Source organism: Malaya genurostris, chromosome 3, assembly GCF_030247185.1.
Source record: "Malaya genurostris strain Urasoe2022 chromosome 3, Malgen_1.1, whole genome shotgun sequence".
NCBI classification, from domain to species: domain Eukaryota; kingdom Metazoa; phylum Arthropoda; class Insecta; order Diptera; family Culicidae; genus Malaya; species Malaya genurostris.
Window position 1 is genome coordinate 233,483,017 of NC_080572.1, and position 13,717 is coordinate 233,496,733.

Here is a 13,717-nt window from a genome sequence, read left to right on the forward strand (position 1 = left end):
AAAGGTGTCAGATCCGGTGAATATAGCGAGTGTGTTCGAAGTTCCCAATCAAGCGTAGAAATTGTTTCTTAGACCACTTTGGCGGCATGTGTCCATGCTGGCCGTGTTTCAACTAATGTGTTGTTCATATTGATCACTTGTTGACGTAGCGGACGATATTAACTGTTTCGCCGGGTTTGAGAAGATCGTTGTACTCTGATCTCACCACACATATAGCATCAGGAGCGGAGGAATCCCTATTTGGTGTATATTGAACTCCACGCCTGGAAACTATCTGGGTGTGGAATTCCATACCTGAAAATGCGGGTTTTGCCTGTCGTATATAGAAAGGGTATGCAATCACTGGAGGGCTGAGTGCCACATAAAATTTGACTCAGTTCGTCGAGTACGCAAAATGTATGTGTGTATGTAACAAAAGTATGCACTCGATTTTCTCGGAGATGACTGGACTGATTTTCACAAACTTAGATTCATATGAAAAGTATCTTGGCCCCATAGGTTGCCATTGAATTTAATCCGGATCGGACTTCTGGATTTCCGGTTCCGGAGTTACGGGGAAATTGTGCAAATGAACTAAAAATATGCATTAATATCCATGCATAGCAGGATTTTGTATTTCTCATACAGAAAGGCTATGCAATCACTGTGAAGCCGACTTTTTGACATAGGCTCGGAGTACTCAACTCGATTTACTAAGCAAATGTCTATGTTTATGTATGTAACAAAAATATGCACTTACTTTTCCCGGAGATGGCTGAACCGATTTTCACAAACTAATATTCAAATAATAAGACCTTTAATTAGGTCCTTGAGCCTGCTATTGAAAATCATCCCGATCCGAAATCCAGGTAAATATGCACGCAAAAAATGGAAAAAATATGCACTCACTTTTCTTAGCTGGCTGAACCTATTTTCACAAACTTAAATTCAAATAAAAACGTACCATAGCCTGCTATTTTGATTTGTACCCGACTTCCTATCCCGGAGTTACAGGGTAATATGTTAAACTGAGTGAAAAAAAAATTCGCAACTACAGCGCGAAAGGTGGAAATTTTTTAATTTCTTGAGTATTTGTTCATAAGTGATGACAAATACAGATGCGAATCCCATGAAACTCTTTAGAACTTGTTAGTTGGGAGATATATAAACTTAATTTGCCACAACCGGTCCCTGGTTTTCTGTTCCGGAAGTAATATTATTCATGCTGTGATTAATAATAATTATGACAATAATAACAATATTAAAAATGTAATGATTGCAACCAGACGCGTAGCCAGAGAAAATTTTCGGGGGGGGGGGGGGGGGGGGGGGGGGGTTTAGAACATGGTGATAAATCAACACATGTACAATTTATATCACAATGTTTCCCATGGGTTATAATTTTTTGTTTTGGGGGGGGGGGGAGGGTTTGAACCCCTAACCCCCCCCCCTGTGTACGCGCCTGATTGCAACAACGCTGCGACTGCTCTATGTTCCAGTCATACATAATCGTGCGCTCCTGTTACTTCTATAAATCAAATTCATCATAATAGCGTTGTTGCTATTAATATAAATAGGGTTATTGTGCCAATAGTCATCTCACTGTTACAGTCCCCACGTTTATTTTGTGGATTTTTCGACTTTCAATCAACGAATTGTAATGAAATCAAATACAAGGCCTTTGCTCTGGCTCTAAGAAGCAATACCGTAGAAAAAAACTGTTTTACTCCTCCTGGTTGTGTAATAATGTATGTATGTGTGAAGCCACCATCAGTTCAAGGCATTACCAGTGTATACGGGTAGACTTACAGTAGATTAGAATTTGATTATCAGATAGCTTTCATGGCCAAAAAGGGTTTTGAGGACCCGACGCCTTCCAGCAAGAACTGCCAGCCATATAATAACGAATACCGCTATACCAGCAAACCCGCATGATGGTTTGTTTGTTAGAAGATTGCGTCTTACTCATTTCAGACCTTCAGGGAGAAACACCAAGCTTCCCCCACGTAACTAAGGTTGGTAATCCACTCCCTCATCTAGTCATTCACTTGTAAGATACCTTGATGTACTTACTGCTTCTTCCCGTTGTCGATATAACTGAGCATAATACAATATAATATAATATAATATAATATAATATAATATAATATAATACAATACTACAGAAGATAACATAACAAAATATAGTATAAGACGATAATATATGAAATAATATGCAATGATACAATATATAACAAATAATGCAACAAACAACAGAATCACATGTTGCAATATACTATGATAAACCTACCTACAAGCCATTTCGCACCCTCTAATTCTGCTACGCAGAAGGCGATAGCACCCAGCCGACGCCGTTCTTTTGACCAAATGTCATCATAGACGCTCGGGGAGGCATGAGATACGAACTTGTGAGGACTTAGTTATCTAACCATTTGACGACCATGTAATAATGCCTTTCTCATAATACTCATATTCTCGAAAGGAAATATTATGTCTATCAACTTACAAGGTCTGCACAAAGGACGAATTATATGCCTAGTTCAAAGGATTTCGTTCGTTTTTACATTGTCTTGTATAGAAACACACTCCTTAAATGAAAAATTTCTGCACTTATGCGCAGTAATTTTGAAATTAAAAATCAGTTTGTAAAAACCCGTCATTTAAAGCACTCGAAGTTGATGATTGATCATTTAGAGATCTCGATGTTGATGATTGTTCTGGTGTTACCCATGACTTTTTTGCGTTTTGGATTCTCTAAATATATCCATTCTTCGTCGTCGTCGTCGTCGATGCATAAATTTCATTACATCGTTGCGTAAAAAGACCATTTCGAACTGAGTTTCTCGCTTTTTCATCTGCCGATTATTCAATTAGTGTGTAGCCCCGTTATTAACCACTTGAATTTTCCCCATGGCTCTCAGGGGCAGAGCTGCCAACTGTTTGTTTTTTTTTTTCAAAAATTTGTATTTGGCGGAAAAATCGATCAGTACAATATCTATCTCGAAAAATCAAACGTCGATTTACTGAGGAAACTGATTTTGCGAGCAAAAAAGGTCGCTGAATCTGGTTAACCTCTATGCAATCAAACACAAAAACTGAAAATCGGTATTTATTTGTATGAAAATTGAAATATCGGTGTTTTGAGAGAGCATATCTGTATTCCTGTATCGAGTCCTAAAATCGGTAGAATCGGATAAAACGGTATAGTTGGCAACGCTGCTCAGTCGTTTCTGTCACACTTTTTCGGTCGATTTTCGCGTTTTTATTTGTTAAGAGCAAATTCAGCAGCTGCAAGATTCATATGAGTGGTCTATAATGTAAATGAAACTGAAACAAACGTATCCCCAGCAATCCGTTTTAGTTTTATTTATTCGACCAGTTCTACTGTCAAATTTAAAACTGGTATACACTACCGTTCTATTTTTTCTATATTTGAAACACAGATAAAACGCTGCTGGGGCTGCCAGTTTATTTTGTTATAATTTCTAGATTTAAATTTTAAAACTGACATAAATTATGCATCTAGAACTAGAACACTCCTGAATATGCTCTAATAACATTAAAATCTCCTTTATTGTATGATAAAACAAGCGTTCACAAGTTTTGACGGTTGGATTAAGATCTCAACATGAATTCGATGACTTTCTGATGCTTTTTTTTTTATAGAAATCATGAAACCATCGCAAATGGTCTTTATTTGACTCGAAATTTAAAAAAAAAGTGCGTCATTAGCTCAAAAATAGGAACCAACATAATAGCGCTCGAAATAAACAATAACAGATCTAGGGCACCATCTTTTGACAACAAAACGTTTCAAATTTCAAACTTGCGCTAGTTACACTGATTTACCCATTCAAGTAATATTGAAAAGGCATTGTACTACGCTTGGATTGTTCGCATTCATATCATTCAAGTATTAAACTATAGCAAAAGATACTCTTCGATAGTGCATCGAATATGGCTGAGTGGAGATGCACTTGCCCGTCTTATCGATTCTTAAGGGGGGATTCCGTGACCCTTTCTACTCGTTGAAACAACACTTGAAACACCGGATGAGTCAAACTTTTCTTCAATACCTATAAAAGTGCTGGGATTGGACTTGCCTGAGCACAGTATCATCTTTATCATGTTTAAGTTAACTATTGTCATCGTGGCTTTTCTAGCGATAGACTCTGCTTCACCAGCTGAGCTCCCGTCTCGTATTGTCAACGGAGAAGCGGCGGTCGTAGGCCAGTTTCCGTATCAAGTTCTTCTAAAGATCCAATTATCACAAGGACGAGCTCTATGTGGTGGTAGTCTGTTGAGTGATCAATGGATTCTAACGGCCGGTCACTGCGTCCAAGGTGCCAGTTCTTTTGAGGTTACTCTGGGAGCGCTTGATTTAGTGGATAATGGAAACGATGGTCGTGTTGTGCTAACCGCAACGGAATACATTCGTCATGATCGATATAATCCACTGTTTGCCGTCAACGATATAGCCGTTATCAAACTGCCAACACCCATTGTGTTGAGTGATAGAATTCAACCGATTAAGCTACCTACAAACAGTGATAAATTTACCGGTCAGAAGGTTGTGGTCAGTGGATGGGGACTACAGAAAAATGGTGGAAACGTAGCTGAGAAGTTACAGTTTGCTCCTCTGAAGGTGATCACTAACCTCGAGTGTATGAGAACATATAGCCCAATAGTTATCAGAAAATCCACTCTTTGTGCTCGGGGAGAAGCAAAACAATCACCTTGTAACGGAGATTCCGGAGGTCCTTTGGTACTGGAAGGTACAAATGTTCTGGTAGGTGTGGTCAGCTTTGGACATGCTACTGGTTGCGAGTTGGGATCTCCGGCTGCCTTTGCCCGTGTAACGTCTTTTGCTGATTGGATCAGGAAAACCACTGGACTTTGAAAGAATACACTAAGCCTTTGGATTAGATTGATTTTGGATAATGAAATGTAGTTAGCCGTTTGCTTCAAACAGCGCATGGAACATTAAACTTAAAGATGAATAACAAAATTTGGAAATTGTTCCACTGATCCTGCATCTAGAGATCATATCACACTCCACAATTAATTATAAAGTTATAATTCATTAATTGTATTGATTAAAGTCGTCAAAGTTTTATCAATACTAGGCAACTAACTAAATTGTCAACACGCATCGAAAATCAAATACAAAGAGTCATACAAATCAAATATGAAAAAGGTGGTAGGGTAATGTCAGAGACATAACGGGAAGACGTGAATACGAAAAGGGTTTGTTCAAAAATGCATCATTGAGGCTGAACTCGAAGATGCAAAACTTTTTGCTTGTTAATTTTAACCACTCTTTGTGAAAACCGTATTTTGTTTCCTATCGTTCATCCGGTAAAGACGTTTGAGAAACTTTGCATCCCTTTTCGGCTTGTGTATCTCGAATAAACGACAATATATCACAACATTTCAAAATAAAACGATTTTTAAAACTTGTAAAAAAATTTGCACGGTTTTCAGATTCTTTAACGAATGTCAGAGACATAACTGGATGACGTGAATACGAATGAAACTAACATTTTTTATTTACACTTGTGAATATCTAAAATCGTTCTCATACGCTAATATATTGTGTGGATTGTGCAAGGTTTAATTTATGCACTTCCAGAATTGTAACGACGCATCTATACTAAAGTACGATGAATTCACGACACACAAATTAATAGTTCAGGGTAAAACAAAGAAAAAGTCGGGGTTTTACTGTGAAAACTTTTTTATTCTTCAGTTAAATCTCCATATAGAGCGATACACTTGACCCATTGATCCTCCAACATTTTGATGCCATTTGAAAAAAAAAAAGATTTGTCAAGGCCTTCAAAATAGGCTTCCGTTTCTGCAATGACCTTAGCATTCGACGAAAATTTTTTCCCTGAAGAAACCTTTTCAGGTTAGGAAATAAATTATTGTCGCTGGGGGCCAGATCTGGAGAATGCGGGGGATGGTGGACCAATCCGTACTGCAAGTCATTCATTTTCACCGTTGCTTTTATGCATGAATGCGCTGGTGAGCCATTCTCCATAGCTTGATGAAAAGCTGTTATTCAAACACCAGTGGATAGATTGTCATGAAATTTGGTATTGTGCCATCTGGAGTTTTGTTCTTAACAAAAATAAACACGGTTCGAAACTATTCATGTCTTTTCTGTGAGTGACTCGGGACTTTTCATATAGTAACAGAAAAGCTCACGCACTGTTCTCGGAGACGACCCCAACTTACCAAAAGTTTGGATAAAGCCAAATCTTAAGCAGCTTACGAAATGCATGACACTTCATGAAATAACTTGTTTTTAAGTAATTATTGACACTTGCCAATTCGTGCGACGCCACCGAATGAACTTCTAAGCTACTTCTAGAATACATTGTTAAGCTTCTATGCAGTGAGAAAATTCACGTGGAACTTGTTCAGTACATTCAAGTTGTCAAAAATACCACGCGTACTTTCGAGCAGTAAGAAAGTTTGCGCGAAAATTGTTCTGTATTTTCAAACTCTCCAAAGTTCCGCGTGTACTTTTAAGCAGCAAGGAAGTGTCTGTTTTAGGTAATTTAAGGGGCGGGTAGGGTCACACACACTTTTGAAAAAATCACACACACACTTTTGAAAAATCATTTATTATTTTCTTTGTATTTTTTTATAGTAAAACATTTCAGGAATGTCCGGTGAAATTTTCAAGCCTATCGGAACAAAGCTCAGCAAGTTATGGGCCTTTATATTTGCTTATCTTATACTGCGAAGAAGTAAGAGTTTGGCACACAGGTCCAAGATTTCTGCTTCGATTGACTTACAAACTTGACAAAACATTTTTGAAATGTTTCATTATAATAAATTATAAAAGAAAAAATATGATTTTTTGAAAATGTTAGACCCCACGGGTTCCCTGGAGTAACACATTCACCCCTATTCTGAATTTCGATCGAATCGGATTATTTCGAACGAATGAAAAAATTTGCATTCTCTAATTCGATCAAGTTATTCTTTTGTATGGAAAACTCTAACTCGATCTAGATGCAGAATGCAAAATTTCACATTTGATAGGAACAATCCGATTCGATCGAAATACAGAATAGAGGTGATTGTTTTCATTGATTTTATAGACAAAAACCTTTAAACTTATTTTTTTTTTCAAACTTTGCACACACTTTCTACATATAAAAAACCAGACCCTAACGTTTTCCTTTTCGCTGTTTGTTAATTTGGAGAGGTTTCACAACTACAGAATGGCGAATTTTTGCGTTAAAAATCGTAGTTTTCACTTTGAACAATCACCAAAAATTAAAAAAAAAAATCAAACAGAAACGTTGTGGTCTAGAAAAACTTCTACTTTAACTATACTGCTTCGATTTGTTCACTTCTGATTAGTCTGCGCTGAGATACAGTGGGTACCGCAAATCATGATTTTAAAGGAGCGTCCTAAAATACCTCTTCACCGACTTATTTCTCAATATTTTTCCACGAAAAAACTACGATATGTTGTTCGAATGATGCTTTTCATCAAGCAAAACAATTGAATTTATTTTGCTGAGCAACGATTCTGAAACAAAAAATCGCAAAAATGATGATTTTTTCATCGTTGAGTTGAAAATTGTACCTTACTAAAAAATGAAATTGAATCGTGAACATTTTCGTGCAATGATTTATTTCGATTTTCGTCGTGAATTATCAAGACAAGGGTGCTTCAATCAACTTAGTTCGACTTCTGGTAGTGTAGCACCATCTTATACGACTGTAAAAAACTGGAATAGCGAATTCAATCGTGGTTGTAGTTCCCTTGCCGATAAATTCAAAGAAAGTCGTCCAAAACCAGTTGTTTTGCCAGCAAACATCGATGCTGTGAAAAATCTGATAATGGAAGATCGCCATGTAACGTGCCGGGAAATGGAGGTAGCCTTGGGTATTTGTGTGAAAAGCTTGTATGTTATTTTGCATGAACATTTAGTCGTGAAAAAGATTTGTTTACGTTGAATTCCGCATAATTTGACATTCGCTCAGAAAAAGACTCGTGTCGATTGGTGCAAAGAAATGCTGAAAGTTTATAACATCTACACAGGTAACGGAACGTGGATTTACTCATATGAGACTGAAACTAAACTGCAGTCGTCTGTATGGGTTTTCGAAGAATAACAAAATCCAACGAAAGTTGTTCGCGCTCGAAACACTTCAAAGAAAATGGTGGCTTGTTTTTTCGGTATAAACGGATTGCTATCCTTGCTTTAGAGGATCGTAAGACCGTTTTTTCTTATTGGTATACCACCATTTGTTTGCCAGTAGTTTTCCGTGAAATAAGGAGAACAAACGCAACAAGTCGCAAATTCATTCTTCATCACGATAATGCAAGCAGTGTTGCTAAGCTCGCTTATATTGTGCAGATAATTCTCACTCATGTGCCATCAGTACATCTGAAATTCCCGTGTGAGTGTGCTCCCCGTGGTTATTTTCGTCCTTTGTTTTGCTATCGCAATGCTCATCTGTGAGTGGCAATGAAACACCGAGCACTCCTATTGTGCATATTCCACCACTCACTCTTTCGTTGGTCTACTAGTCGGTGTGCACACTCTTACTGAAGCTGTTTCTCATAGATATTCGCACTCGCTCCCACTCGCGCTCTTGCTCCTTACTCACAACTTGGCGCCCACTCGTACTCTTATAGCGTATTTGGTTTTGGTCCGATGCGCGAGGAGCTAATATGCAATCTGATCAAGTTCGTTCATGATATGACTAAAAGCAGTAATGACAATAATAATAATCATCATCAAAGCATGATTTGTGTAACAGTTTCAAAAATATTAACACTAACTAACTTGAATTTCATACACAGAAGTAGCAGGTTCGCAGCACTTGGCTAGAGCGAATACAAACAAGCGTTCAAACCAACCCGGTGGCAAGAAGAGCGTTCTACCAAATGCTATTGTAGCCAACATCTCGGTCGTTCTGCGAGCGATCAGAGTAACAGGTACTGAATGAATATTAAGTTACTAATGACATTGTTTTTGATAACCACTCTTCTTAATTGCTTTGATTTTTGCAGAAGGATGCTTGCCACAGCTAAATGGTTCCTCAGCAGAGGGCTGGTTCAAACGCTGCGCAAAACCCTACACTCCTGTTACTTCTACAAATGAAATTTAATTAATTAATACTGTACATTATTTTAAAAAGGATCAGATTACATACTAATAGCATAAGCTGAGGTCAAGTAGTAGCATACTCGTGCGGCTATCATGATGCTCACATACTTTTCGATTTACTAAAATTAAAATCAACCTGTGCGCCATACTGCTAGCGCACTGGAAGAGTGCTCCCACTCCATGCGTATTGATTGTCACTCGCTCTTGGAGTACGGACATAATCTAAATAGTGCGAGCAAACTCGCAGTAAGTGTTTACTCCTGCTGCCTCTCACTCATCGTACCCATAAAAAAAACACCACTCGTGTTTAAAATGTACCTTTTTGTGAGTGACTCATAAGCGTTCGCGGAGGAGTGCGAGTATGATAGAATACGCCTCGCACTCGCTCGAAAATCCTCTGCGTGCACTGGGTTCTCGCTCTATTAGCAACACTGAATGCAAGCTCTCACACATCGACTCAAACAACAGAATATTTAATCATCCAAAACGTTGAATTGATGGGCCACCCGCCGTATACTCCTAACTTGGCACCGAACGACTTCAATTCGTTCTCTTCCTTGGAGAGCGATTCAGTACTCCAGAAGAAGTTGTTGAAGCATTCAAAAACAATGTTTTGGGGGTACCATTTTGAAAAACAATAAAACCATTTCCGATCGAATATAATGCTGTTTTTTTTCATGTTAAGTCAAAATACACAAGTAACAACCCTTGTAATGAGAGTTCTTAGAATCTCATTTCTATAAACTGAGCGGGGTCCTACAGTTCCATAGGTGGCTGCTAAATTTTATCATGATCCGACTTCTGGTTGCTGCATTATAGAGTGATGAGTGTAAACCTGAAAATCTTCAAAAAAACTGCAATGCATAGGTAAGGTAACAGAGGTATTTTGGTCACTTCATATATTTTGGCCCACCTAACAAACTGTATGGATTTAATCGATGTTAAGTATCCCATGTTGCATTAAATTACCTATTGCGGAAGTGTTTTTCTATAATATTACTACATTTGGTGTATATTTTTACAAAGTGGGCCAAAATACCTCTGTTACCCTATTGTTAGTTTAAAGCCGTAGAAACTTACTTCGGCTTTACGCATTGCAGTCTCTAACTCCGGAAATATAGGAAAACATAATCGAAACTGTTAAAATGGAACTCGCATCAATTTCTCAAAAAATAGTTCATCGTTATTTTTTATCACACCGACAATAATATGGTAATGATTCGTTTTTAGTCTTGTTGAGACGTAGAGCCGATTTGCGCTTGTTTTAAATTTGATCAGTATCTATCGAGGAAAACAGATTGTTCAAATGACATGCGAAGACAGCTATGTAATGACAACCGTGTTACCGTAGATACAGGACTCGAACCCTTAGTTAGCTCATAACCGGGGAAATTGGTTTGCCAATTAAACTACCTTGAATATGAAAACATATGAAGATACAGCCTAATTGACTAGAAGAACCAAGCACAATATTGTAAAAATCTTTCATCGCTTATTCCATTTCACGCAAATTTAACGTTAACTTTGAAAAATTTGACTTGTATGCAATACTTGAATCAAATTTCAGGCCTCACGACGACCTCTATGAGAATTACATCCAAACGTTACGCCGGGGCTACTGTTGTCACCATTTTTTCATTACCATCGCTTGGAACCTTCATTACAGGCACTGCTCGATTTTATAAATATCTTTTTTGTAATTATTGAACAATACCAATTCAGCTTCAATTATTCATAGGGTTCCCAAGTTTGTTTTCAACAAAAGGGCCGTCAAAATTGAATTTCCTTCTCCGAAAATGGTTAGCATACTGTGATACGAAACTGTACGCTAAGGATGAACAAATCGAACATCCTCTGTAGGGTCGTGCCCCTTATACACATCTGCGAAGCGGCTGAGGCAATCAATCCGGCGTTAGGTTCCGACGGGAGAGGTTCGAATTCGGCTTTCGTTTCTCGTTTTTGTTCTTTTTCTTTCCCTTAGAACAATTTTAGTCAATCAGTGAAATACAAAACAAAAATGAAACTCTTTGTTGTGCTCAGTGCGCTGCTCGTCGTAGCATTCGCCCAGGATGGACCGAAAGTCACGGATAAGGTAGGTGGCAAGTCATCGCATGGTAGTTACTTTGATTGTCCCAAATTGAATTACGGCTACGATTCGTGCAGACATCTTGTCAAACAATTTAAATGGCTTTGCGACAAAGGGACTTAATCCCGGTCGCCAATTGAGGACGCGTTTTCAATTGAATCTTAACGCCACCTTATAAGTTTATACAAAGTATGCGTAGTTTATTAACCTCTTAATATGTGGACGGTAACCTAGTTCTGTGCAAAAGATCTCTGCGTGTTATCTTCTACTTCCATTTCGCTTCTCGGCTTCCAATGATTACGTGTCTCTTTGTTAGCGGCTGCTTCCCTTTAAGTTGCATTCTATCTTCAGCCTTATTTTTAGGTATGGAGTAGGAGTTCGCTTACGTTTTGACAAAGCCGATATGATAATGATGCTGACAGAACAATAACCCGGAAAGCATATCCAGAAAACCCGTGATACGATTTATTTAAAATGGATGGTTCTATTTTGAATTGTTTTATTTTATTTTATTCGCAGGTGTTTTTTGACATAACCATCGGTGGTAAACCGGAGGGGCGCATTGTAATTGGTCTGTTCGGCGGAACTGTCCCAAAAACCGCGAAAAACTTTAAAGAACTAGCGGAAAAAACGACTGAGGGTGAAGGGTAAGTGTGGTAGTACTGCATAGCAGCATAATTAGAGCCGGCATTGAGTCGATTGAACAATGAGCAACGGTACACTTTTTTCCGCTTCCGGAGAGATGTGGGTAATTAAAACTGATTTCAATGATAAGCCTGAATTGCAATTAATTGGCGCGGGTATATTATTATGACCTTTCAGAATTCGTTTTGTTCAGAAAATGCTTATCAGCGTTTGGTTGTGCTAAAGACTGTAATTGCTTATACAAGTAGATACATCTAACTTTAACACCCATAAGTTCGAGTTTTCGTTTTCCTCTCAACGTTTCTTGTTCATTTAAATTTCTGGTTTGGTTGAATAAATTTAAAGGTTATATTTGAAATGACAAACTAGCATCTCGAAACAACCAACCCCTTTTTTCTATTGTTGAAATAATGATTTACTCAACTAGACATAAACAGAACAAAGCTAACTCTGAGAAGTGGGCATAGATAACAAAATAATTTCCTATATTAAGGACCGTTTATTGAGGACGATCTAATTGGGGAATTGTTTTGCCTAATATTGACGGATTTAACTTCAATTGGATTCGTTTTCTATCAACGCGAACAGCAATGTCATTGGTTTACTGATGAAATGTTGCCGTTGACCTCACCTTGATGATCTTTATCAGATATCTGTCTGTCCTATAAAATGCGAGCAATTAGGAGAATCATGTCTCTTCTTCTTTCTTCTTCTTCCTTTTTGGTTGGCGTCACCTCACTTGAGATGACGCCGAATTGATGGCACAGCAACTAAGGCTATATTGCCAGTTAATTTTCGTTTATAGTCCAGTGGACTTTCTTTTCACTTGACTACAAGCGAAAATCTCGCTGTGTGGCTGCGTCGAATCGTCAAAGTACGGCTGAAAATCCTTTCTTTCTTGCGAAATACTCGAATTTTCCCCGGACTAACACGATGCAACGTGCTCACCCGTTGAGAGTTTCACCGGAAGTCGAATCATGTCTCGATTCGGCTATGTTTTACAGGTCATAACGTCATTATTGGACGATTTCAGATTTGGAAACTTATATTGTCAAAAGCTAAACCTTGAAATGTGAAAAGGGCACAAAACTAATTGAACGCTCATATCATCAGTTAATGCATGCAAATTTTTCCAACATAACCTCACTTTAAAATAGAGTCTTAAATTACCATTCCGTTTTAATTTCAGCTACAAGGGAAGCAAATTCCACCGTGTCATTCGCGACTTCATGATTCAGGGTGGTGATTTTACCCGCGGAGACGGAACCGGAGGACGTTCGATCTACGGCGAGCGGTTTGCTGACGAAAACTTCAAGTTGAAGCACTACGGAGCCGGATGGCTGTCGATGGCCAACGCCGGCAAGGACACCAACGGTTCGCAGTTTTTCATCACCGTGAAGCAGACCAGCTGGTTGGACGGCCGTCACGTTGTGTTTGGAAAGGTGCTGGAGGGTATGAGTGTGGTGCGGAAGATCGAAAACACCAGCACTGACGGCCGGGACCGTCCCTCTCAGGATGTTGTGATTGCCGACTCCGGCTCGCTGCCCGTCGATGCTCCGTTCGCTGTGGAGAAGAGTGATGCCCGCGACTAGATGTTCCAGGTTTTAAGTTTGATACTTCCACGGAAATGCATTTAATGTGATTGAAGAGATAATGAGAGCAATTAAAAACATAAACACGATTTTAAACATTTGACTATTTCATTGGTAAATACGATTGTATTCTGCTTAATCCAAATACTTTTGCGAGTGGGTTGATCCGAGTTATTGAAAAATTTTAACCTCTAAGAAGACGATCACAATTATAATTTTGTTAGAGTAGTATTGGAAACTTTTTACTTTAGATTTTACCGCACAGCGAATGA

General features: G+C 38.4%; 2 protein-coding genes across 2 annotated transcripts; both read left to right on the plus strand.

The window, feature by feature from the left end:
- The first annotated feature begins 4,101 nt into the window (after nt 1–4,101).
- On the plus strand, nt 4,102–4,987 carry LOC131438087 (collagenase-like). The gene has a single exon (XM_058607885.1). It carries the CDS (start codon nt 4,106–4,108, stop codon nt 4,877–4,879), a length of 774 nt encoding a protein of 257 aa, XP_058463868.1. The 5' UTR covers nt 4,102–4,105; the 3' UTR covers nt 4,880–4,987.
- Nucleotides 4,988–11,010: 6,023 nt separating this feature from the next.
- On the plus strand, nt 11,011–13,541 carry LOC131436912 (peptidyl-prolyl cis-trans isomerase 5). The gene is made up of 3 exons (XM_058605892.1): nt 11,011–11,214; nt 11,728–11,855; nt 13,043–13,541. Exons 1-3 carry the CDS (start codon nt 11,140–11,142, stop codon nt 13,443–13,445), a joined length of 606 nt encoding a protein of 201 aa, XP_058461875.1. The 5' UTR covers nt 11,011–11,139; the 3' UTR covers nt 13,446–13,541.
- Nucleotides 13,542–13,717: the final 176 nt, after the last annotated feature.

Coding starts and splice junctions, on each gene's coding strand:
- LOC131436912 (XM_058605892.1), top strand. CDS start 11,140: ATGAAACTCTTTGTTGTGCTCAGTGCGCTGCTCGTCGTAGCATTCGCC. Junction 11,215..11,727: donor GACCGAAAGTCACGGATAAG/GTAGGTGGCAAG, acceptor TTTTATTCGCAG/GTGTTTTTTGACATAACCAT. Junction 11,856..13,042: donor AAAACGACTGAGGGTGAAGG/GTAAGTGTGGTA, acceptor TTTTAATTTCAG/CTACAAGGGAAGCAAATTCC.
- LOC131438087 (XM_058607885.1), top strand. CDS start 4,106: ATGTTTAAGTTAACTATTGTCATCGTGGCTTTTCTAGCGATAGACTCT.